Source organism: Ambystoma mexicanum, chromosome 13 (genome assembly GCF_040938575.1).
Source record: "Ambystoma mexicanum isolate Mex_15411 chromosome 13, UKY_AmexF1_1, whole genome shotgun sequence".
Classification (NCBI taxonomy): domain Eukaryota; kingdom Metazoa; phylum Chordata; class Amphibia; order Caudata; family Ambystomatidae; genus Ambystoma; species Ambystoma mexicanum.
In genome coordinates, this window is record NC_090938.1 from 699,521,908 (window position 1) to 699,544,671 (window position 22,764).

The 22,764-nt window shown below is 48.1% G+C and overlaps 1 protein-coding gene across 1 annotated transcript in view; it reads left to right on the forward strand.

The window, feature by feature from the left end:
- The window catches only part of CASC3 (CASC3 exon junction complex subunit), a 446,580-nt gene that overhangs the window by 333,104 nt on the left and 90,712 nt on the right, over positions 1 to 22,764 (forward strand). The window contains exon 9 of the mRNA XM_069634785.1: positions 3,795 to 3,903. Within this exon, the coding sequence (XP_069490886.1) occupies positions 3,795 to 3,903 (109 nt within the window). The remainder of the gene's footprint in view (positions 1 to 3,794; positions 3,904 to 22,764) is intronic.

Genomic DNA, 22,764 nt, shown 5'->3' on the forward strand with positions numbered 1-22,764 from the left:
GGAGGCGCAAAGGTCCTCCAGGTCACGGATATCTCCTCGGAGGAGGAGCTCGTCCTCCTTCAGACCATCCAGGAGGAAGAGAATGTCAGGGTCTGACCCTATGACGAGGGCGAGAATGAAGGCGACGACTACGAAGAGATCGTCGAGGAAGGCGACGGGGAGTCTCAGGTCGACGAGAGCCTTGGCTCCCTTCCTGCACCTCAGATTCCAATTCTGCCTCAGCTGCCTCGCCTCCCCCCCAAGAGGCCTCTCTGTGGACATTCTCTCTACGCTTCATACACTGGTCCCCGAGATACAGATGAGGATGCCTGTTATGCCGACGGCCCCGCCCGCGGCTCTGGTGGCGGCCGACCCTCTAGCAACGGGGGAACCGCCGGCCAGGAAGAGGCACCCGCTGCCTCCTTGCCACCCTTTGCCTCCATCTCCTCCCCCGAGGGGTGAGACTGATCCGGACACGACGGGCCCAGACGATGGTGAGATGGGCGACCTCCCATCGCTGCTGCTGCCAAAATCCTCCACGCCGGATGAGAGAGGCTTGTTTCACGCAATGATCTCCAGAGCTTCGGAGCTCTTCCAGCTTGCGCCAGTGGAGAATGAGGGCTTCTTATACCAGCGCCCTGAGGCGAAGAGAAAGACCATCCTTTCAGTCCCACTCTTGGATGACATTTGGGACGAAGGCCTGTCCCTCATGAAGAACCCTTCTACGGCCCCAGCAAAGAGGGACCGCCTGGAGAAGAAATACCGGGTGCCGGACTCTGCGCCCAAGTGCTTGCAGGCCCAACCGTCACCGGACTCGGTGGTCTCTGCAGTGGCCCAGAAGTCGTCATTGGGCGCTTCTTCCTCGGCAGCATCCGCCGCTCCAGACAGCGAGGGGAAGAAGTTAGATGCTGTGGGAGAACGGGATATCTACTCTGCAGCAATGACCATCAAGGCTGCTAACGCCCTCGCTATCGTAGCACGCTATGACCGGGAGCTGTGGTTCAAGATCGCTCCCCTTCTGGACTTCCTCCCCGACGGCAAGAGGTCGGCGGCGTTGGACATTCTGCAAGAAGGTGAGGTAGTGTCGGACCACGCCATCACAGTGGCCACAGACATTGCCAACGTGGGGTTCTGCCAGATGGGCAACAGCATTTGCCTTCATTGCCATGGCCGGCTCAAGGCCACCAACTTTCGACAGGACGTCCAGACAAGGGTTTTGGACATGCCCTTTGACAGAGACCATCTCTCAGGGTAGGCTGTAGTTTAGTCTCTACAGGCCATCAAGGAGGACACAGATCTCACGAGCCCTGGACACGCTTCAGCAGTGACGGCCGTCCTTTTGATCCACAGGAAGGTGAGCCTGGTGAGGAGGTAAAAGATGCTTATGTTGAGCCTTGCCACCTCCCGTGGTTGTGCATGTGTGTACTGCTATGTATTCTTTATTCATGAGCATGTGAATCCATGACAGACCCCATACTGGAGAAGGCACAAGTTACTTTCCTCTAACTGTTCTCCAGCATAGGTCTTGCATGGGTTCACATGCGAACCCTCCCTCCTACCCCTCTGCGGCTCTTCTCTTGATCCTACTGCCACTTTCCATGCTACCAAATCTCAAGATGGCTGCCAGAGGAGGGGCTTGGGTAGAGGGCAGACATTAGCTGGGGGCAGTAGGACCCAGAGCTCAATGATTCGTTGTTAGAAAATTCAGAAATGAAACAAACTGATTTTTTTTCTTTTACCGAGCATTCCCAGCCTGATGACGGGCAATATTCATGAGCATGTGAATCCATGCCAGACCAATGCTGGAGAACAACAGTTACAGGAAAGTAACGTGTTCATTCCTCACGCTCCTGTGCACATGCGCCTCATGCAAGAGTGGCTCTCGAGCCAATGGTTTCAGGCCAGCAGCTAGTGAGACGATATGTGGTTGTCTCGGCAGCCCTTGTCAAGGGAAAACCTTCTGCAGGGGAAAACCCAATACCCAAATTACACCTCTAGGTACCCTCAGAACCGCTCCAAGGGGAACGGTCTTTGGATAACATGGTCCGTGAAATTTGTTTGTCTATGCCCCCCCCCCCCCCCGATTCCCCTGCTCAACAGAACAGTGCACAAGATGCACCAAGAACCAGTCGGGATGATTATGGTGGCCCCTATTTGGGCCTACCAGCCTAGGTTCTCCATCTCATGGCAATGTCGGGCTCCCCTCCCTGGAAACTGCTGTCCGTACAACATGCTGTCTCAAGACCAGGGCGAAACCTACATCAATGCCCTCAAACTCTCAATTTAGCAGCCTGGCTCCTGAGGTCATAGAGTTCGGGCACCTCAAGCTCCCTCAAAGATGTATGGACATACTAAGAGTCACGGAAACCTAACACCACGCTTTGCTACTCCGGCAAATGGAAGTGCTTTTTCATCTAGTATAATGGCAAGGGCATCAATCCTATTGAATGCTCACCTAAAGATATCGTCCTTTACCTAACTCACCTGTTAGATTCAGGACTGATTTTCAATTCTCTTAAGTCTACTTAGCCGCGCTTTCAGCGTACACCATGTCCCAGAGCAAAGTTTCATGGTGGAACATTCCTGTAATTAAAGCCTTTATGGAAGGGGTAAAGAGACTTCATCCCTCTATCTCCAACCCAAACTCCGAGGTGGGACCTCCCTTTGAACCAATGCACAAGCCTAGCCCTAAAGCACTCGCCTACAAAACCGTCTTACTGGTGGCGATCACCTCAATAAGGAGAGTTAGTGAATTGCAGGCCCTTTCAGGTCAGGACCCATTTGTCACGATTCACAAAGATAAGCTGGTTTCGCGCTCATACCCTCGCTTTTTGCCTAAATTTATATCAAAGTTTAATGTAAACCAATCCATAGAACTACCACCTTTTTCCAAAGCCCCACTAATGTGGCGGAAGGAAGCCTCCACACACTAGATGTGAGGAGAGCAGTAATTTACTATCTGAAAAGACAAAGCCATTAAGGAAAATAAAACAGTTCTTCGTATCGGTGGCAGCTGGTAGAGAAGGGGACCCGGTCTCTAAATCAGCAATTTCCAAGTGGATCGTAAACTGCATCACATTGTGTTACACTCTTGCCAAGAGAGGTCTACGCTTCATGCCTAGAGCACACACTACTCAGGGCACAGGGGCTACCATTGCATTCATTGCAAATGCTCCCCTAGATTCAACTTGCAAAGCAGCAACCTGGAGTTCTGTACATATTTTACAGAATACTACTGCCTGGATACACACTCTAGGTCTGATTCTCAGGTGGGACAGGCAGTGCTAAGACATCTATTTCACACATCCTACCACCATCTCTGGGTACTGCTTGCTAGTCTATGCACCGCATGGAATTCTAAGCAGATCCACAAGCATAAGAAGACATGCATTACTCACTGTAATACAATTTCTGTTGATTGGATCTGTGGAGTAGAAGGAACATAGACCTCTTACACCTTCTCTTCTGTACTCGCTCATGCTGACCATAAGGCTCCCTTGCGGCAGAAAAAACACAACCAGAGGGACCTCGATGCTTCAGGATTTTTGGGTACACTACACATCATGTTAGGGATAGTTTTACAGTCACGCCCATGTCGACGTCCCCTTTCGATCTTCAAAAGAAAGATGCAATACTCCGATTTCCACTAGATGTCGGACTATATGCAAATCCTGTGAATCTAAGCAGATCCAATCATCGGAAATGCTATTGCGGTGAGTCATGCATGTCGTTTGGTTCTTCTCCTCTTGGTGGACCTCTCTCTGAACTCCTTTTTCTATTCCCAACAATGTTTTTTTTAATGTCTTCTCTTTCAGGGGGTACAGTCTGGCCGTGTGAAACGGTACTCCTCACAGCGTCAGAGGTCAGTTCCAGAGCCAGCCCCCATGCACATCAGCATCATGGAGCGCCATTACTACGACCCATGTAAGTGAGCGCTTTTAGAAAATAAATTATAACCCTTATATTTGTGTTTCAAGAAGACAATCTCATGTCTGGTTCGCAGGGTTTCCTTGTAGTGACACTCGCCCAGTGGTAAATATGTTAGAGCAGTCAAAGCTATACTCCCAAGAGGGGAATACAGTGTTATATGTGTACACAGTAGATGCAGTATGCCAAAATATATCTTTGATGTAGAATATAGATTTTGGTAGGACTGCAACTGCAGTGTGTTTAAGTTGAATCATTTTTTAGGGATAGCCTTTGAGGCAGTGACTTCCAAAGTACTTACTAAACTTTTAAGAAAGCTATTTTAGGGTTAAGAATGCAGTGTTTTGGATGGGTTTTTAGAATTTGAGAAAGCCCAATGCTTTCCTATGGTGCAACGTCTATAGTAAAGTGCTGCGGTTATGGTAAAGCTCAGCTGCCAATCTAAGGGCACAGTCAGCACAAATTGTTAGGCAAAGTTTGTATGCAGTACCTCTGGGAACATTAAAACAACTATAACTACAAACGTAAGCAAAACAACCTATGGTATAAGTCTGTACTACACAGTTCTGGTAGCGCGTTGAGCAGCCAGGCTTATCTCAAGAGGGGAATGTGAGCAATAATGGTACACAGAGGTCCACAATCACAGGTGTTCAAATAGTCAAGGTTTCTTTGATACATTTTTATTAATTTGTCAGTTATAAAACAGTCATTAGAAGGAGGCAATTATATAATAACACATAAATATACTTCAATATGATTTCAGAATACTTCTCAAGAGGAGTAAAAGGCAAAGGTTATTAGAACATGAAAAGTTACAATTATTCGTAGACAGTGCTGATACTTTGAGTTCACCAGAAGAGTCAATTCAATAGGCTAGGCCAAAGTCAATGGGCGAAAGTCTTGGTTAGGATAAAGCAGTTCTGGTAGTTAAACGGAAAAGTCTCTGCACAAGTTCCTGGAAGTAGTTTGTAAAAAGGAGAATCATATGTTGGGTCACAAGCTGATTAGGCCTGCGAGTTGCAAAAGTTTACCTCTCACAATTTCACTGAGAGGTAGGTTCTCTGTCTTGTTTTACAGTACCTTACAACGAAGAAAAAGACGTAGCTGATGACTTCTGTTCCTGGCAGTTCCTGCAGATCGCGCTGTTCCTGTGCCTCAGTTGTGGGGACAAGAGGGAGGACGTCGGGGGACTCCTGCACTGGGACTGGTCAAAAGCTCGCAACTGGCAAACTTCAATTTCAGTGGATGTTTCACATTTCAGCTACCTCACTGGTAACAACGCTGGTTCTGGCTGTCAACGTGGACTGTCCTTGCTTCTGAGGTCCCAAACTCAACTGAGGGGGGGGTCAGGCTTGGTCGGTCTGACGTCATGGGAGTCCGGAGGATCTTCCAAACGTTTTCGGCCATCTTACAGGTAACGCACACAATCTGGTGTCCCTCTCTCTGGCTCTATGGATTCCTGCAGCACTCTGAGGAAATGCAACTAGCTCTGAGATGGGTGTCCAGGTAGTTTACTTAGAAGTTGATTGGTCCTACCAACTCAACGGGAGAAGTCATCGTTGCAGGGCTTCTCTGTCGATGTGAACCTGGCGATTCGGACCTGCAGCAGGGCTTCACCGAGCAAACCAACGGTCCAGGAGTTGCAGCAGCCGTCCTCTTCAAGCTCTTCTTCGGTTCCTTCGTTCCAGTGGTTGACTCTGCCTTCCAAGCCAAGAGACTCTCCTTTTATTCAGTTCTCTCCCATTAATTCCAGCCTAGCTGCCACTCACCTAGCAGGGTGGCTGTTCTTGCCGGACAGTCAGCCAGCCAATCAGAGTGCATTTGGGTCTCCTAAGAGACTAAGGACAGGGAGTATCGGGCACCTCCCTCACTTCCTCCCTACCCCAGACACTCTGGAGCCCAAAGCGGTCTTCGACTCCAGAAGCCCGCCAAAGGCGAATGAAAAAAGAGAACAAAACCTGGTTTGGCGTGCAGTGAAAACCTCTAGAAGCAACCTTCCACAAAGACATGGCAAAATGTAACGTTACCGGAGCTACGAATAGTTTGCGGTCGGGAGAAATCACGGTAGTTCTTTGCAAAACAACTGCCACCAGCCATTCTGGGAGGTAAGGGTAACATTTGACTGTTACATGATCATCTAGACACAGGGGATACTAGGTAACCCCTCCAGCACTCTATTGGAAGATAGTTTGTGCTGGGTCTAGAAATGTACAGGGCTAAGTGAAGTCAATTTCACCCCATTGTTCTGGGAAACAGTAGTTGATCCCAGAGAAGGTATTTAAGCCTTGGGAAAGCCTGAAAGGTTTCCTTGTGTCACTTCACTGAGGGTGCTGTGTGACACAAATGAAAAAGATGATGCCTATGGAGTTGGTTAGACTCCATAACTAAAAGAAACAAACAAAGAAAACACATTGATTTGCAGGTGGGAGGAATTGGCACATTTATGAGCATTCTCCCTAACACAAGTTGCAGTTTATTTGAGCTTCAAGCTTTCCAATGGGCCAATGCTATTCAATGTGATGGACAAGGTTCTGGTTTGTGGCAAAATGGGCTTTGTTGCGCTTCAGCTGTGGTCATGCAGTGTTTGTAGGTGACATCCTTTTGACTAAGTAGGACATCACAAGGACCCTGGACCAACAAAGATTCATTAGATGTTGGGGAATTGGCGCAGCTACTATGTCGAGATTATTGGCTTGGTTTCCAAAGTGGTGTAAAAGGTGTTTGAGTTGTTGAAAGAAGGCAAGTTTGCATTGTGTGCAGGGAAGAATAATGGCCATTACCTCCTGCCACTCCCTTGCGGGAGATTCGGGGTCCCAGGCATAAGGTCAACCATACAGTGTTTAGCATGTGCTGTTAAGTGGAACCCTGGGACCTAGAGGTAGGTAAATGGATTGTGCTTGCTGAACCAGTGAAAGAGTGCACAGGTGTGGTTGCCTCGTGTCTTCAAGTGATGTCTGGACCATTTCGGTACCAGCATTACTCTTTCCAACGCCCACCCCCACTCCCCCGGGTCAGACTGTAGAGTGCAGGAGCCTAGCCAAAGTTTTCAGTGGGTAAATCCTCCTGCCAGCTGCTGCGGATCAAGTCCTGGCGAATTGACCAAGGTATGGTCCAGTGTATTGTTATAAAAATGATTTCCTAAAAAAGGGGCTATTCAAGTGGAGCTGGAAATGTTCTGATGGCAGATATTGAAGGTGTTTGAGAAGGCGGCAAAGCCAGCACCTTCGTTGGAGAGTCCCGACCCCATTGTGTGAAAAAATCAGACCGGGTGTTGTCTGTGGAAACCACTGACTGCGCGCCCAAGGGCTCAGACTGTAGGTCGAACGATTTAAAGGCACCTCATGTGCCTCTCATGGCCTCTAAGGGATCCTCCTTCTCCGCCCCATTCGTCGAAGGTGTTGAAGTAGAGTGTATCCTCAGGGAAAAATACTTTTAAGTCCATGATCTCTATTTATGAGGAAGAGGTGGAGGAAGAAAGCCCTATTTCGAATGGATTGTGTTCTCCAACGTATTCCACATCTTTGACATGTAATGTCCACAGCTGTGCACTTCGGAAACTTTTTTGGCAGAGGGCGTCAATGGCGTCGGGTCAATGTCCCTCAAAGGCCTCCGTCGAGGGCGACGTCACAGGATGTTATAATTAGGACGCACAAGGTTGCCCATAGCCTTAGTTCCGTTTTTTCCACAAACGTGTTAACTTCGTGAAACTCGGTGCGCCTCGTGTGTTCATCATTACGATGTCTTTCTCTTCGACCCCTCATTCTCGGCGGTCTGGCTTCACGACCTGCCGGGACTGCAAGTCGAAAATGTTGCTCACCGACCCCCACCACATTTGTTTGTGGTGCCTGGGTGAGTCGTGCAACAATGACGACTGCTTGAAATGCCAGTTGCTGACTGCCAAGGCCTTACAGGAGCGGAAGGGGAAGCTCCAGGTAGTTAGGGGCTCTAAGCCTGTTAAGTCCCGGACATCCAAGTCCAAGGGGGTTTCCACCGAAGATTCGAGGGGCAACTCTGTGTCGGAAGGAGTCCCGGGGATCCTGGTCCCGGAGTGGTTCCCGCCACTCGTCTTCCTCGCCCTGGCACTCTAGGAAGTGCTGTCACCGGTCACCTTCCTCATCCTCCTCGGATGGTGCCTCGAGGAAGGTTATGTGTCCAATGAATTCCTCGACTCCGGAGGAATGGTCTACGTTGCGTTTAAACAATCCATGTTAGCGATTTTTCAATCGCAGGGCACCGGCCCGGTCGTGCCTTCTAACGAAGCCAGCCAGGATCGGTCTCGTACCGTGGCTCACACGCCTTCGGGCTCGGGTCCACGGCGTGACTCGCATCGGGAGCCTTCGAGTTCCTGTACGGACAAGGATTCGAAAGGTCGCAAAAGACGTGTCTCTAGGTCTCGATCCTCATCCCCAGCGTGACCGCAGCTACCTATTTGGAGCTTGATGCTGGCGTCGACTCGGTCGGCGCAGTGTCTGTCCGACTCGGACGTGAACGATTTACCATTGTACCAGCCCACGGCGCCGTCGGCACCTGTGTAGACGCCGAAGCCTTCGGCGCTCATGACCTCGAGGTTGTCGGCGCCTTTGGGGATTTTTTCTCAATCTGCCTTTGGAGTACCCAGATCTCGTGGATCCTCCAAGGAAGGCTTCTGGGAAGTCTGTGCGGCCAGTTTTGGCCTCCAGGCCCTCTTCTGTCGCCAGGCCTGGGTTTCAAGTCTCACTGGATGACATTTATGAAGAGGAGGAAAGGTCTGAGGTTGAGGACCCTGGTGACCTTGAGGATGCTCCACTTTTTTCTGGAGACAGTCAGTTGGATGGAGTTGCGGCAGACCTTCCATGATGCCAGTGGGTTGAGCCTGGGGCTCATGCAGAGTCTTTGTACAGGAGGCTCATGGCGAGGGTCTCAGAGTATCTGGGCCGGTGCAGTCCTCCTGAAGACTTTGTGCAGGATGATCTGACGGACATTTTAGATCACAGTCCGTCCTCTGACCCTGTTTTGCTGTTTCATCTTACCTTGCATAAAAGGGTGGCAGCTGCTTGGCAAACCCCGGAATCTCTTCAAGCTGTTAATAAATCTTTGACCAAGAAATACTGCCCTTCTGTTAGCGACCCCAGCTATTTATCTACTCGCCCCACTCCAGAGAGTTTGGTGGTTCAGGCGGCTAGGGCTACCTTGAGGCAGGCAGCGTACCCTGATATGGACGACAAGCTCTTTGACGGTTGAGCCCGGAACGCATTTTCTGCTGGGAGCATGGCCTTGAAATCGGCCAACTCCACGTGCGCCTTGGAAAGGTTTTCACACACTCTGTGGAACTGTTTCTTTGGCGGCTGAGCATATTCCCGAAGGGGTAGAAAGGGATGGGTTCCTTGCTCTCGTGCAGGACGGCAAGGATGCCATGTGCGAATCCCTTCAGTCAGGTTTGGATTCGGCCGACAGTGTTAGCCGATCCATGGCTGCGAGCACCGTTATACGCAGATTGCATGGTTGCGGAAGTCGGGGTTTGCTCCGGATGTGCAGGCCCGTCTTCTGAACATACCCTTTGATGGTGCACATTTATTTGGCAGCAAGGCTGAGAGGGCCTTGAGAGGTTGCAGACCTCAAAAGCTGCGGAGAAATCTTTAAGCACCGTGGTGCGTCAACCTCTGCCTTTTCGTCCTAGGGACAGCAGTGGAGGGGAGGCTCTTTTCTTTACTACTCCTCCTTTGGTAGAACGAGAGGGGCTGTCAGTCAAAGGGGCCAGTGAAAAAGTACCTGTGGTGGTAGGAGAAATCGTGGTGCCAAAGCCACTCGGGTAGCTGCCTCTTTGCCTTCAGGCACTGCCGCAGCTGCTTCCAAACAGTCATGAGGCCATGTCCCATGGTTTGCCGGTTGGGGGCAGACTGTCTCAGCATCTCGAAGAGTGGCGGGCCATTACTTCAGATGCGTGGGTTCTGGATGCCATAGTCCACGGCTACTGCCTTCCCTTCCTTCAGCGGCCTCCCAACAGTTCCCCTGGGGAAACTCTTTGAAGCTTCCGGATCCACTCCTTGCGCAGGAAATTTTGTCCTTGCTGGATAAAGGCGCTATAGAACTAGTGCCTGTAGCGGAGAGGAACAAGGGATGGTATTCCCTTTTAATTTTTGATCTCAAAGAAAGACTGGGGATTGAGACCCATCATGGACTTGCGTTGGTCGTACAAACTTCTCCGGAAGGGCAGGTTCAAGGTGGTCACTCTTTAAGTCCTCCAGGCCCTTCATCTTCAGGATTGGTTGGTGTCTCTGGACCTCAAGGATGCTTACTTTCATGTGCCGATCCATCCCACGCACAGAAAGTACCTGAGGTTTGCGGCTGGCGACTCGCACTTTCCGTTTCGGGTCCTGCCGTTCGGATTGACCTCCGCCCGAGGGTCTTCACCAAGCTCATGGTGGTGGTGGTGGCAGAGTACCTCAGGCAAGGGGTGGGGGGATTCACGTCTACTCCTACCTGGACGACTGGTTGATCCCCAGCTAGCATTTGATCATCTCGGTGTCGCCTGCCGCACCCTCCACAGGCTGGGCTACTCCCTGAATTTCAAGAAGTCTCACCCAAAACCTTCCCAACAGCTCCAGTACTTCAGGGCTGCATTAGACACGTCCTTGGAAGTGTTTGCCTCCCAAGGTAAGGTCTTATCACATTGTGCAGATTGTGGACTAGTTTCAAAATGGCCAGTCTCCCGGCTTTCGAATTCTTAAGGTTGCTCGGCCTCATGGCATCCTGCATTTTTCTGGTGCCAGAGGGCCAGGCTGCGGATGAGATCCCTGCAGTGGGCCCTCAAGATGCAATGGTTGCAGTTTTCCGGCAAGATGTCGGATCCCGTTCAGATTCCACTCTCGGTCTCCCAGGATCTTCTCTGGTGGGCCAACGAAGGGAACCTGTTGAGGGGGAGAACAGTTTTGGCAACCGTGGCTGGAGGTGCCGGTAGTGACAGATGCTTCCCTCACAGGATGTGGCGCACATGCCAACGATTTGACAGCCAGCGGTCGTTGGTCTCCGCCAGGAGTCCAAACTCCACATCAATCTGCTAGAGCTGAGAGCCATCAGGCTGGCCCTGAAGGTTTTTCTGCCTTCTGTACGGAGGAAGAGTCTCCTGATCATGACGGACAACACAGTGTGGCTATGCATTACTTCAACAAAAAAGTGGGCCTAGGGTCACTCCCGATGTGCAGAGATGCAATGCAGCTCTCGTTCTGGGCCATCCAGCAGGGAATTTCGATCTTGGCAGTTCATCTGGCTGGAGACGAAAATGCAGCGGTGGGTGCTCTGAGCAGGCAGAGCACGATCTCTCACGAGTGGGAGGTGGCTCAGGAAGTCCTTCAGGAGATCTTCGCCCTTTGAGGAACCCCACAAGTGGATCTCTTCGCCACCAGTGTCAACCGGAATTTCGAGAGATTCTGCTCAAGGAAATATCCTGCAAGAGGGGCCTTGGGAGATGCATTTGTGGTGGATTCGTCATTGCCACTGTTGTACACCTTTCCTCCAGTCCCTGTCATTCCTCAAATGTTGCAGCGGTTCGGCTCCCACATGATCCTCATTGCTCCAGATTGGGCCAGGAGGGCGTGGTACCCGGACCTTCTAGAAATGTCCATCTGCCCTCCACGCTGTCTTCACTACAGAGAGGATCTGCCGTGCCGCGAGGGGGGGGGGATGGTCAGGTTCTCCATCCAGAGGTCAAGACTCAGTCTTCACGCTTGGCATCTGAAAGGTTGAGGAATAAGGATTGGGACCGCCCGGATGACGTGATTGAGGTGTTGCTTTCGGCCAGGCGGCCTGCAACTAAATCCCTGTCTGTTGGCGTAAGTTCTGTGACTGGCGCAGAGATCACAATGTTGATCCTTTTCAGTGCTCCATTCCTATGGTTTTGTCTTTACTTTCTTTGACCCACAGGGGCCTTCAAGTGGGTACCATTAAAGGTTACTTGACGGTGCTGTCTATCTTTAAGCACTCAACCGAAGAATGTTCTTACTTTAAGATTCCTTTGATTTCTCAGTTTCTTAAAGGACTGACAAATTTATTCCCGCCGTCCCCTTTCCAGGTGCCTGTTGAGGATTTGAATTTGGTTTTGAAATTTCTCATGAGTGCTCAGTTTGTACCTTTGCACTCTTGTCCTTTGAGATTACTGTCCTTAAAGACTGTGTTCTTGGTTGCGGTTACTTCCGCTCGCAGAGTGAGTGAATTGCAGGCACTTTGATCTAAGCCACCCTTTGCTGTGTTTCACAAGGACAGGGTTGTACTGCGAGTACGTCCCTCTTTTCTACCTAAGGTAGTATCTGAATATCATTGGAGTCAAAAGGTGGTTCTTCCATCTTTCTACCTCCTCCTAATCCTGGTAAGGAAGAGGAGTGGCTCAAACTGTTGGATCCTAAGAGAGGTCTGAGCTTTTACATTTCTAGGATGTCCTGGGTCAGACTAGACGATCAACTCTTTGTAGGATATGCTGGACACCGTACCTTGTCCAGGTGGATTATCCTCACCATTACGGAGTGTTACCGATTGGCGGGTAAGGACCCTCCTGAAGGGTTGCAAGCTTATTCCACTAAGGGCGTGGCTACTACCACAGCCCTACAGCGGGAGGGTTTTCCTATTTGGAACATTTGTGATGCCGCCACATGGGCTTCAATCCACACCTTTTTTAAACATTACTCCCTGGATACAATCCATGGTTGGGATATGGCCTTTGGTAAGGCGGTTCTTTATTCCGCAATCTGATTGGATACTCTAAATTCTTTTTCCCTCCTCCATTTACTGGTACTGCTTTGGGAGTCTGTCAAAGGTGTGGAATACGTTGGAGGACACAATCCATTCGAGGAACACGTTACTTACCAACTGGTAACGTTCTTTCGACTGGATGTTCCTCCAACGTATTCCACACTGCCCTCCAAGCCTGCCCCTCATGAGAATTTCCTATGCGATTGCAGCTTCCGTTTCCGCAAGGCTAAGTTCAAGCAGAAATGAGACTGGTGCCACACGTTCTGAGGTAAAAAATGTATACTGAGCCTATTTATAAGATCCTGTGATGTCGCTCTCGACGGAGGCCTTTGAAGGACATTGACCCGACGCCATCGACGCAGGACACCCTCTGCCAAAAAAGTTTCCGAGGTGCACAGCTGTCGACATTACCTGTCAAAGATGTGGAATACGTTGGAGGAACATCCAGTCGGAAGAACATTACCAGTTGGTGAGTAACTTGTTCTTCTCTAGCATGGGGTCTCGCAGGGATTCACATGCTCATGAATATTCCCTGTCGTCAGACTGGGAATTCTCAGTAAAAGAAAACCGTTTCACCTTCACACTGTATTTCGAATGGATTGTGTCCTCCAATGTATTCCTCATCTTTGACATGTAGTGTCCAGCTGCGGGTGCTTCTGAAATTTTTCGGCAGAGAGTGCCCTGGGTTCGGTGGCATCGAGTCGATGTCCCTCAAAGGCCTCCGTCGAGGGTGACGTCATCGACTGTTATAAGTAGCACGCACACGGCACACGTTGCCTCTGTTCAGTTTTTCCGCAAACGTGTTTGCTTCTTGAAACTCTGCGCGCCTCGTACTTATAAAGTATATGCCGATTCGTTTTCGTTATGTCTGTTTTCTACACCAATGACACCTCGGTCTGGATTCAAGAAATGATGGCACTGTGGCTCAAAGATGTCCATCACGGAACCGCATCGAGTCTGCCTGTGGTGCTTCAGCGAGGGCCATGACACGGATACCTGCTCCAAGTGTCAGTCTATGACCGGAAAGACCTTGCGGGAACGAAAGAGGAAGCTCAAGGTAGGCAAGGTGTCCAAGCCCCATAAGTCTCGACCTGATGGGCCTTCGACTGATGAGTCGAGAGGAAACTCTACTTGGAGGAAGGTCAACCGCTCAAGGTCCAGGAGCGGTTCCCGCCACTTGTCGTCGCGTTCAAGGAGAAGGCACAGCCGGTCACCTTCCTTGGCGTCTTCCTCAGGCAACACCCCCGAGAGGGCAAGATGCCCGTCTAAGAAGTCGATGCCAGCAGAATGGGAAGCTTTCCGTGTGGAGATGCTTAAGATTTTTGATAAGCAGGGCAAAGCTCTGTCTATGACTTCTGAGGAAGTCGACAAGGAGCGTCTCGGCCGGATACTTGCACGCGCTTGAGCCCGGGTAAACACCACGATCCACATCAGGATATCTCGTGGACTCGCTCGGATAAGGTTTCAAAGGATCAATCGAGACAGAGGTCGAGGTCTTCGACACCATCGAAACCTTCGAAGCCCTCCAAGTCATCAGCACCAGGCCAGTCGATAGTGCCCATTGTGTCCTCCACTCCGGTCACACCATCGATGCCTTTGACGCTGTTGTCGGCGCCGACTCCATCGGCGCCAGCTGTGTCAATTTTACCGGTGCAGATACCTGTGACTGTTGCACCTCCAAAGAAGGCGGTTGCTAAGTCTATGTCTACGACTTTGAAGCCTCTGGGTACTACACCAGAGAAAGGGTGTACTCCTCTACCAAAAAAGGATTTTTTTAAGTCCCTCACTTCCATTTTTGAGTAGGAGGAACGTTCGGATGAGGATGATGCCCCTTTTGGTCTCCAGTTTGGGATCCCTAATGTGCCTGAATGCCTCATTTCGGAGGAGAGTAGGATGCAGGATCTCTTTGATTCCTTGCATAATGCTAGTGGTATAGACACTTCTCCTGAGCTGGAGTCCGGCAAACTACCCAGGGGAGCATGCCGACTCCTCTTACAGGCAACTTATGTCGAGAGTTGTTGAATATCTTGGCTGGTGTAGACCGCCTGTGCCTTATGATCAGGATGATCTTGGAGACATTTTGGACATGGGTCCACCTACAGATCCTGTGTTCCCATTCCACGTGGCTCTGCAAAAAAGGGTGGCCAGGAATTGGGATTCCCCGGAGACTAATCCGGCAGTGAACAAGTCTCTTACAAGAAAATACCACCCCTCTAGTAGCGACCCTGGCTGCCTGTCAACTCGCCCCACTCCTGAGAGTTTGGTGGTCCAGGCAGCCACGGATACCTCTAAACAGGCAGCATAGCCCATCATCCCTCCTGATGGGGACGATAAGCGGATGGATGGGGCACGAAAGGTATTTTCGACTGGGAGTATGGCATTGAAGTCTGCCAACTCCACTTGTGCCCTGGCTACATTTTCGTACACTCTGTGGGAGTGCATCTCTATGGCGGCATAGCATATTCCTGAAGGGGAAGAAAGGGACTGCTTCATGGCCATTAAGGACAGCAAGGAAGCAATGTGCGAGTCCCTTCAGTCTGGGTTGGATTCTGCAGATAGCGTAAACAGATCCATAGCCACGAGCACCGTGATACGCAGGTTTGCGTGGTTGTGGAAGTCGGGGTCAGCACCTAATGTGCAGGCTAGTCTTCTGAACATGCCATTTGACGGGACTCATCTTTTTGGCAGCAAGGCTGACGAGAGCCTTGAGGTTGCAGACCTATAAAGCAGCCGCCAAATCTTTCGGCGCAGCTGTTCGGCAACCTCAGCCTTTTCGTCCTAGTGAATAGCAGTGGAGGGGTAGATCTTTTTGCTACTACTCCTCATTTGAAAGGGTGAGAAGAATGGCCAGTCAAAGAGGCCAATGTAAATTTCCTTGTGGTGGGTGAGGTAGAGGTGCCAATCCAGCTCAAGCAGCAGCCTCTTTACTATCAGCCTCTGCAGCAGCCGCTTCAAAACCGCTCTGAGGCCTTGTCATGACTCACCAGTGGGGGACAGACTGTCTTAGCATCTAGAAGAATGGCGAGACATTACTTCGGATGCTTGGGCTCTGGATACAATAGCCCACGGTTACTGCCTTTCTTTCATCAAAAAGCCTCAGACCAATCCACTTGGGAATCACTCTTTGAAGATTCCTGATCCGCTCCTTGTGCAGGAAATATTGACCCTGCTAGAGAAAGGCGCTATAGAACCAGTGCCTGTAGCGGAGAGGAACAAGGGTTGGTATTCACCATATTTTTTTATTCCCAAAAAGGACGGGGGACTGAGGCCCATCTTGGACTTGAGATACTTCAAGTTCCTCAGGAAGGACTAATTCAAGATGGTCACTCTTTCTCAGACACTCCAGGCCCTCCAACTTCAGGATTGGTTAGTGTCATTGGACCTTCAGGATGCTTATTTTCATGTGCCAATCCATCTGAAGCACAGGAAGGTTTGCTGTTGGCGGCTCGCATTATCAGTTTCGAGTCCTGCCGTTCTGGTTCACCTCCGCCCCAAGGGTATTCACCAAACTGATGGTGTTGGCAGCACATCTCAGAGAGGGGGGGGGGATTCACATCTAACCCTATATGGACGATTGGCTGATCAGGACGCGTTCTCCTGAATAAGCCGTGGATCATCTCAATGTTACCTGCCACACTTGTCAGACTGGGTTTCTCCCTCAATTTCAAGAAGTCCATATGACACCTTCCCAGCAGCTCCGGTACATTGGGGCTGTATTAAACACATCCTTGGGAAAGTGCTTGCCACCCAGGGTGAGGGCTCAAGACATTCTTCTTATGGTAACCAAATTCCTGAGTGCCCAGAGTCTTCCGGCCTTCGAATTTGAGGTTGCTCAGCCTCATGGCATCCTGCATTGTTCTGGTGCCGGAGGCACACCCGAGAATGAGATCCCTTCAATGGGCTCTCAGAACACAATGGTCCCAATTCTCTGGGAGGATGTCAGATCACTTTCGGAGTCTTGCACAATCTTCTGTGGTGGACCTGCGAGGGAAATCTTATGAAGGGAGAACACTTTTGGGAACCATGGCCAGAGATAACTGCAGTGACGGATCCCTCACTTACAGGGTGGGGAGCTCACGCCAACGATTTGACTGTCAGCGGAGTCCAAAGTGCACATCAATGTTTTAGAGCAGAGATCAATCAGGCTAGCACTGAGGACGTTTCTGACGTCTGTACGGGGAAAACATGTCCTGATAATGACGGACAACACAGTGGCCATGCATTGCCTCAACAAGAGAGGAGGTGAGGTGTATGGTCACTACCACTGTGCAATGCAGCTCTGGTACTGGGCAATTCGAGAGGGAATCTCCCTATCGGCTGTTCACCTGGCCGGAGAGGAGAACACGGCAGCGGACGCTCCGAGCAAGCAGAGTGCAGTCTCCCATGAGTGGGAGCTAGCTCAGGAAGTCCTTCAAGCGATCTTCACCCTTTGGGGAACCCCTCAAGCAGATCTGTTCACGACCAGTGCCAACCGGAAGTGCGGGCGGTACTGCTCAAGGGAATTTCCCCCAAGAGGAGCTCTAGGTGACGCGTTCGTGGTGGATTGGGAATTTCCGCTACGGTATGCGCTTCCTCCAGTCCCGTCATTCCTCACGTTCTCAGGCGGTTAAGACGGTTCAGGACCCACATGCACCTCATTGCACCAGATTGGGCTAGGAGACCGTGGTAGCCGGACCTTCTGGACATGTCTAATCTGTCCTCCGATATAGCTTCCACAAAGAGAGGATCTTCTCTCGCAAGGGGAGGGACAGGTTCTCCATCCAGAGGTCAACACTGTCAACCTTCATGCATGGTTTCTGAAAGGTTGAGATACAAGGATTGGCACCTCCCAGATGATGTAATAGGTGTTGCTTTCGGCAAGAAGCCCAGCAACTAAATCTATGTACCGTTGCCGCTGGAACACATTTTGCGACTGTTGCAGGGAAAAGAATGTTGATCCTTTTCTATGTTCCACTCCGGATGTTCTTTCTTTTCTCCTTTCATTAGCACATAAAGGTCTTAAAATTCGAACCATTAAAGGTTATCTTGGAGCGTTTTCCATATTCAAGCGCTCTTGGGAAGAATGCTCTTACTTCAAAATTCCCTTGGTGATTCAATTTCTGAAAGGGCTCACAAACGTGTTCCTGCCTTCTACTTTACAGGTTCCAGTTTGGGATCTTAATTTGGTTCTAAAATCTGTTTGCCCCATTTGAACTCTTGCACACATGCCCTTTGAGGTTATTGACCTTCAAAACCATATTGTTGGTTGCATTGACATTTGCACGTAGAGTGAGTGAGTTGCAGGCACTCTCCTCCAGGCCACCCTATACCGTATTCTACAAGGACAGGGTTGTGTTGAGGGTAAAACCCTCCTTCCCACCTAAGGTTGTATCTGATTTTCATCTACATCAAGATTTTTCTGCCAGTGTTTTACCCCCACCGCATCCCAGTAAAGAGGAAGAGAGGCTCCATAGATTGGACCCTAGCAGAGCTTTAAGCTTCTATATGTCTAGATTCTCCAAACTAAGAGTGGATGACCAACTCTTTATTGGCTGCACAGGAAGAAAATTAGGACAAGCTGTTTCGAAACAGACTTTGTCAAGGTAGATTATACTTAGAATGTTACAAATTGGCAGGCAAGGACCCGCTAGAGGATTTGAGAGCTCATTCTACCCGAGGTATTGTTAGGGAGAATTCTCATAAAGTGCTAGTTCCCTTCACCTTAGAGACCCCCAGCAACTTTGCTGGATTTTGAGGACTTGATTTTTTTTACCCGGAAAGAGTGTGAGCCTTTTTTCCCCCACTTTTATGTATTTTGATGTGTGTTTTTCACTTGTGTTCTTTGATTATGGAGTTTTAAGATAACACCATAGGCATCTTTTCGGTATTACCCAAATTGTTCGTTTACAATTGTTCGAATGAACAATTGACCGAATTTAAAGGGTCACAATTGACCTTTTCACAATTGACCGTATATATAATATAAGTCGATTCGGGCTTTTCTTTTAAGTTCCACAATCAAGAAGCCCTAAATTTTGTGTACCCCAGATTATAGGTGGGGTAACCACACATTCTTACACAGGCATAGCAGTTGGAGAGCATTTAACTCGTGACTTCCCTCAAAGGGATACTCGAAAACATGGCAAACTCCCAAGTGCACAAAGAAGCAACACGGCGGGCACAAGCCCTCACACTTTTTAATGAAACATTAAAAATGACAACAAAAAAAGACACACCCACAGAAGCAATACCTAAAAATGACAGCAAGATAGGCCTGCTAAAAGAACTTGAAAAATTACAACGCAAGGAGGTCAGCAAATGGTGGGAGGAGCACTCATTAAAAAACTATGTAGAAGTTGGGAGAATACCAAGAGGCCTGAGGATTTTAATAATTCCATCCTTTGAAGAACAGGACCCACTGATGTTAAAAGAGTGGAGTGAAGCCACCAACCAGTGCTCCAAAACCTTCCTACTATTGCTAATAAAATATGCAGGCAGTGATCGCGTGGGTTTGCTAGATAAAATAACAAAGGTGGAAGAGAAATTAAAATTAATAATAGAAACTTGAGATGGGGAAAAAACTAAAAGCTACAATGGAAAAAAACTTGCTGGAATATGAGGAAGAAATTAAACAAAGAAAACAAAGAAAGTTCCTAAGGGACAAGGAAGATTATGAAACAGGCAGAGTGTATACCTTTGCAAGAAGGTTTGATCAGCTGAGACAAACATCTCCCAAAACAGCACCGAGGACCACTGAAGCAACACCTACAAGTGCAAGCGAATTTTCTTCAATGTCAGAGTCAGATTTAACGGGGAGCGATACAGAAGAACCACAAGTGCGTCAAATTTTTTTTTAGAAGAAATGCGCTTGCTACGCCAAGATGGCATAAAAAACAAACAAAAAAGAGGTGGAAGTGCAAATCGAGGCAGAGGGAGAGAGGCGCCCGAAACAAACGAGGAGGGGACAAAGGAGCAGGAGGTTCCCAGAACAATACCTCAGGCAGATCGTTGAGCTCTGGCAATTGAGCGAGGCTGATACACAGGACGATGGAAGTTTCAAAATTATAAATCTGTCTGACCATATTCTAACAATGACTCAACAAAATGTTCTTGGCTTGGGACTAAACTATTGTTCAAATGCCAATAATGACTATGTGGACACTAGGATAGATCTGGACCATATTATAAGAAAGATCCGCCTTAGAAAATTCTTTGCCAATAACACCTGGCAACAAAGGAAAAGGGAAGCACAGAGAGGAAAAACAGAGATCACGATTAGGGAAGTTGATATACTCACTGATCTTATGGAACTGGAGAAGGGAACTGACATGGGAGAAGCAATTCCATCAACCGATCTTGAAGAAGCAGGAATAAGAACAGATTGGATGGCAAAAAGCAATTTGAAGTCAAAATCCAAATTCAATCCAACTACAAATGTGGCCAGTAATATTGGAGTGTTTCAAAGCCTCGTCATAGAAGATTTAAAAAGTTTACGTCGGGAAACAAAAAACTCAACATTGAAAGATAACTTGACAAAAAATGAGAGAAGGGCATTAAAAGATCTGCAGGAATTGAAGAACTGCATTATAAAACCTTCAGATAAGGGACGTAACATTGTTCTACAGAACAAAACTGAATATATTAAGGAAGCTTATAAACAGCTCAATGACATCAAGTGCTACATGAGATTGAAAGACAACCGCATGCCGGAATTAGAACTAACAGTGAAATCCTTTCTAAAGAAATACGAAGAAATGGGTATTATATCGGAAGAAACATACACATTTTTATGGATCAGCAATGCCATAACTCCGACAATATACTTTTTACCCAAAGTCCATAAGAATCTGAAACAACCACCTGGGAGACCAATTGTGTGCCTTATAGGCTCAGCATTGGAAAACATATCGAAATATATTGACAAGGTACTGTTCCCGTTTGTGTATACACTTCCCTCATATGTAAAAGATACCACTGATTTCCTATGCAAAATAGAAAACATTCCCTGGGAAAAAGAATACCTGATGGCTACTATGGATGTTGTCTCCCTCTACACGTCGATCGGACATGAGGAAGGAAAAACAGCATGTCTACACTATTTGAATACCAAATCCTTGAACTTTTTGAAACATAATGAGATGGTTATGCAAATGATTAATTTATGCCTTACGAACAATGTCTTCCTTTTCAATGATGAATATTTCAAGCAGATGCAAGGGACAGCAATGGGAACAACCTTTGCGCCTTCCTATGCAAACCTGATGATGGGGGCATGGGAAGAACTTGAGGCATGGTCAGAGGAAAATCGGATCTATACGCAAAATGTGGTTCTATGGTTAAGATACATCGATGACCTGTTTGTCATCTGGAGAGGGACTGCAAAGGGCTGGTTGGAGTATGTTAAGGTACTGAATCAAAACAATAAGAACTTAAAATTCACAGAGACCCACAGCTGGACATTGACTACCTTTTTGGATGTGAACATCAGAATTGTGAATGATAAAATAACCTGCGAGCTGCACAGGAAAAAGATTGGCTCAAATACTCATCTACATGCACACAGCGGACATCCCAAACATGTGATCTGGAGTGTCCCCTATGGGGAATTCGTAAGACTCAGAAGAAATAACACTACCTTGGAGTCTTACGACAGAGAGAGCAAATTGACAGCAGCAGGTTTTAAACGGCAGATGTACCCAAAGAAAGTCATCGAGAGAGCCTTCCTGAAAGCTAGAGCAATTGAGAGACATACTCTATTGGCTAGCAATAAGAACGAAGAAAAAGCAGAAGGGGGAATGAGCACTCGATGTATACTAACGTTTTTATAATCAGTCAAAAAGCATCAAACACATTTTGCAGAAACACTGGAGCATTTTGCTAGCTGACCCGGATTTAGCCAAAAGCCTTAAACCCCATCCTGAGGTGACTTTTAGAAGGAATAGATCTTTCAAAGATATGTTGGTACACAGTTTCATGACCAAGGAAGAAGAGAAGACTTCAGGAAACTGGTTAACAGCTAAAAGGAAAGGTTTTCATAAATGCACACGCTGCAATATATGCAAATATGCAATCGATGGGGACACTTTTATACACCCAGTGACAGGGCACAAAACAGAGATCAAACAATGGATTACCTGTGAAACTGACTATGTAGTTTATGCCCTCACCTGTGCCTGCCATAAATACTACATTGGCAGCACGAAATGCAAATTAAAGATCCGCATACAACAGCATGTGTGAGCCATCACACATAATGACGTGAACTATCCAATGGCCAAACATTTTTATGAATGCCACAATAAGGAAATACAGTTTCAGATTTTTTGGTGTATGTAAAATAGAATTGGGCCCTCGTGGAGGTGACAAGGAGAAACAGCTAAGACAAAAAGAAACGAGGTGTATACTAGACTTTGAAAGCAAACAGCCCAATGGGTACAACATCGATGAGGAGTTATACACCTTTCTGGGCTGTTAAAAGATTTTCTGAAGTTCTCATACCCATATGTCATTGGAAGAACGTTAATTTGCTGTTTACCTGGTTGTACTTTGGCTTTTAAATACTCATTTGAACATCGGCATCTTGGTGGTAGAGAAGTGAAGAGATTAGTTGTAACAAGGGACTAACAAGAAATGCCTGATTGTAGATTTGGGTGTATATGCTACACAGCAGTCGTTTTTAATGTTCTTTTAACAAATTTAATGGTGTAGGTAGTTTTGTGTTTGTTTCTGACCACATTTGTTGCAAATGAATTTTAATTCTGCACAAATATTTCTTTTAACGAGGCTGGGAGAACAGAGAAGGGGACTAAGGGTGATATTGCAATACTGGTGGGAAGAAGGTTACGCTGGATCAATACAGCTCAATGACCACTCAGCAACACACAAATTTGAGGTGTGCTCTTTGGGATACCACTATGTCATCTCCAATTCAGCCACTATGGACAAAATGGAGAATTTCTATGCATTAAGCACCATACAAAGCTAGTAAACGCATATGGGCCGGAGTTTGAGATTTAACATAGTTAATCATTCAATTATGGACACCACTATGCCATTTCCATAAGATCTAGTAGATATCAGATTATGCATAGAATAGATATAAATAAGCATGGACAACAGATACATTGGTAATGCTGCCAGCCCTTGCGTAGACCCTAG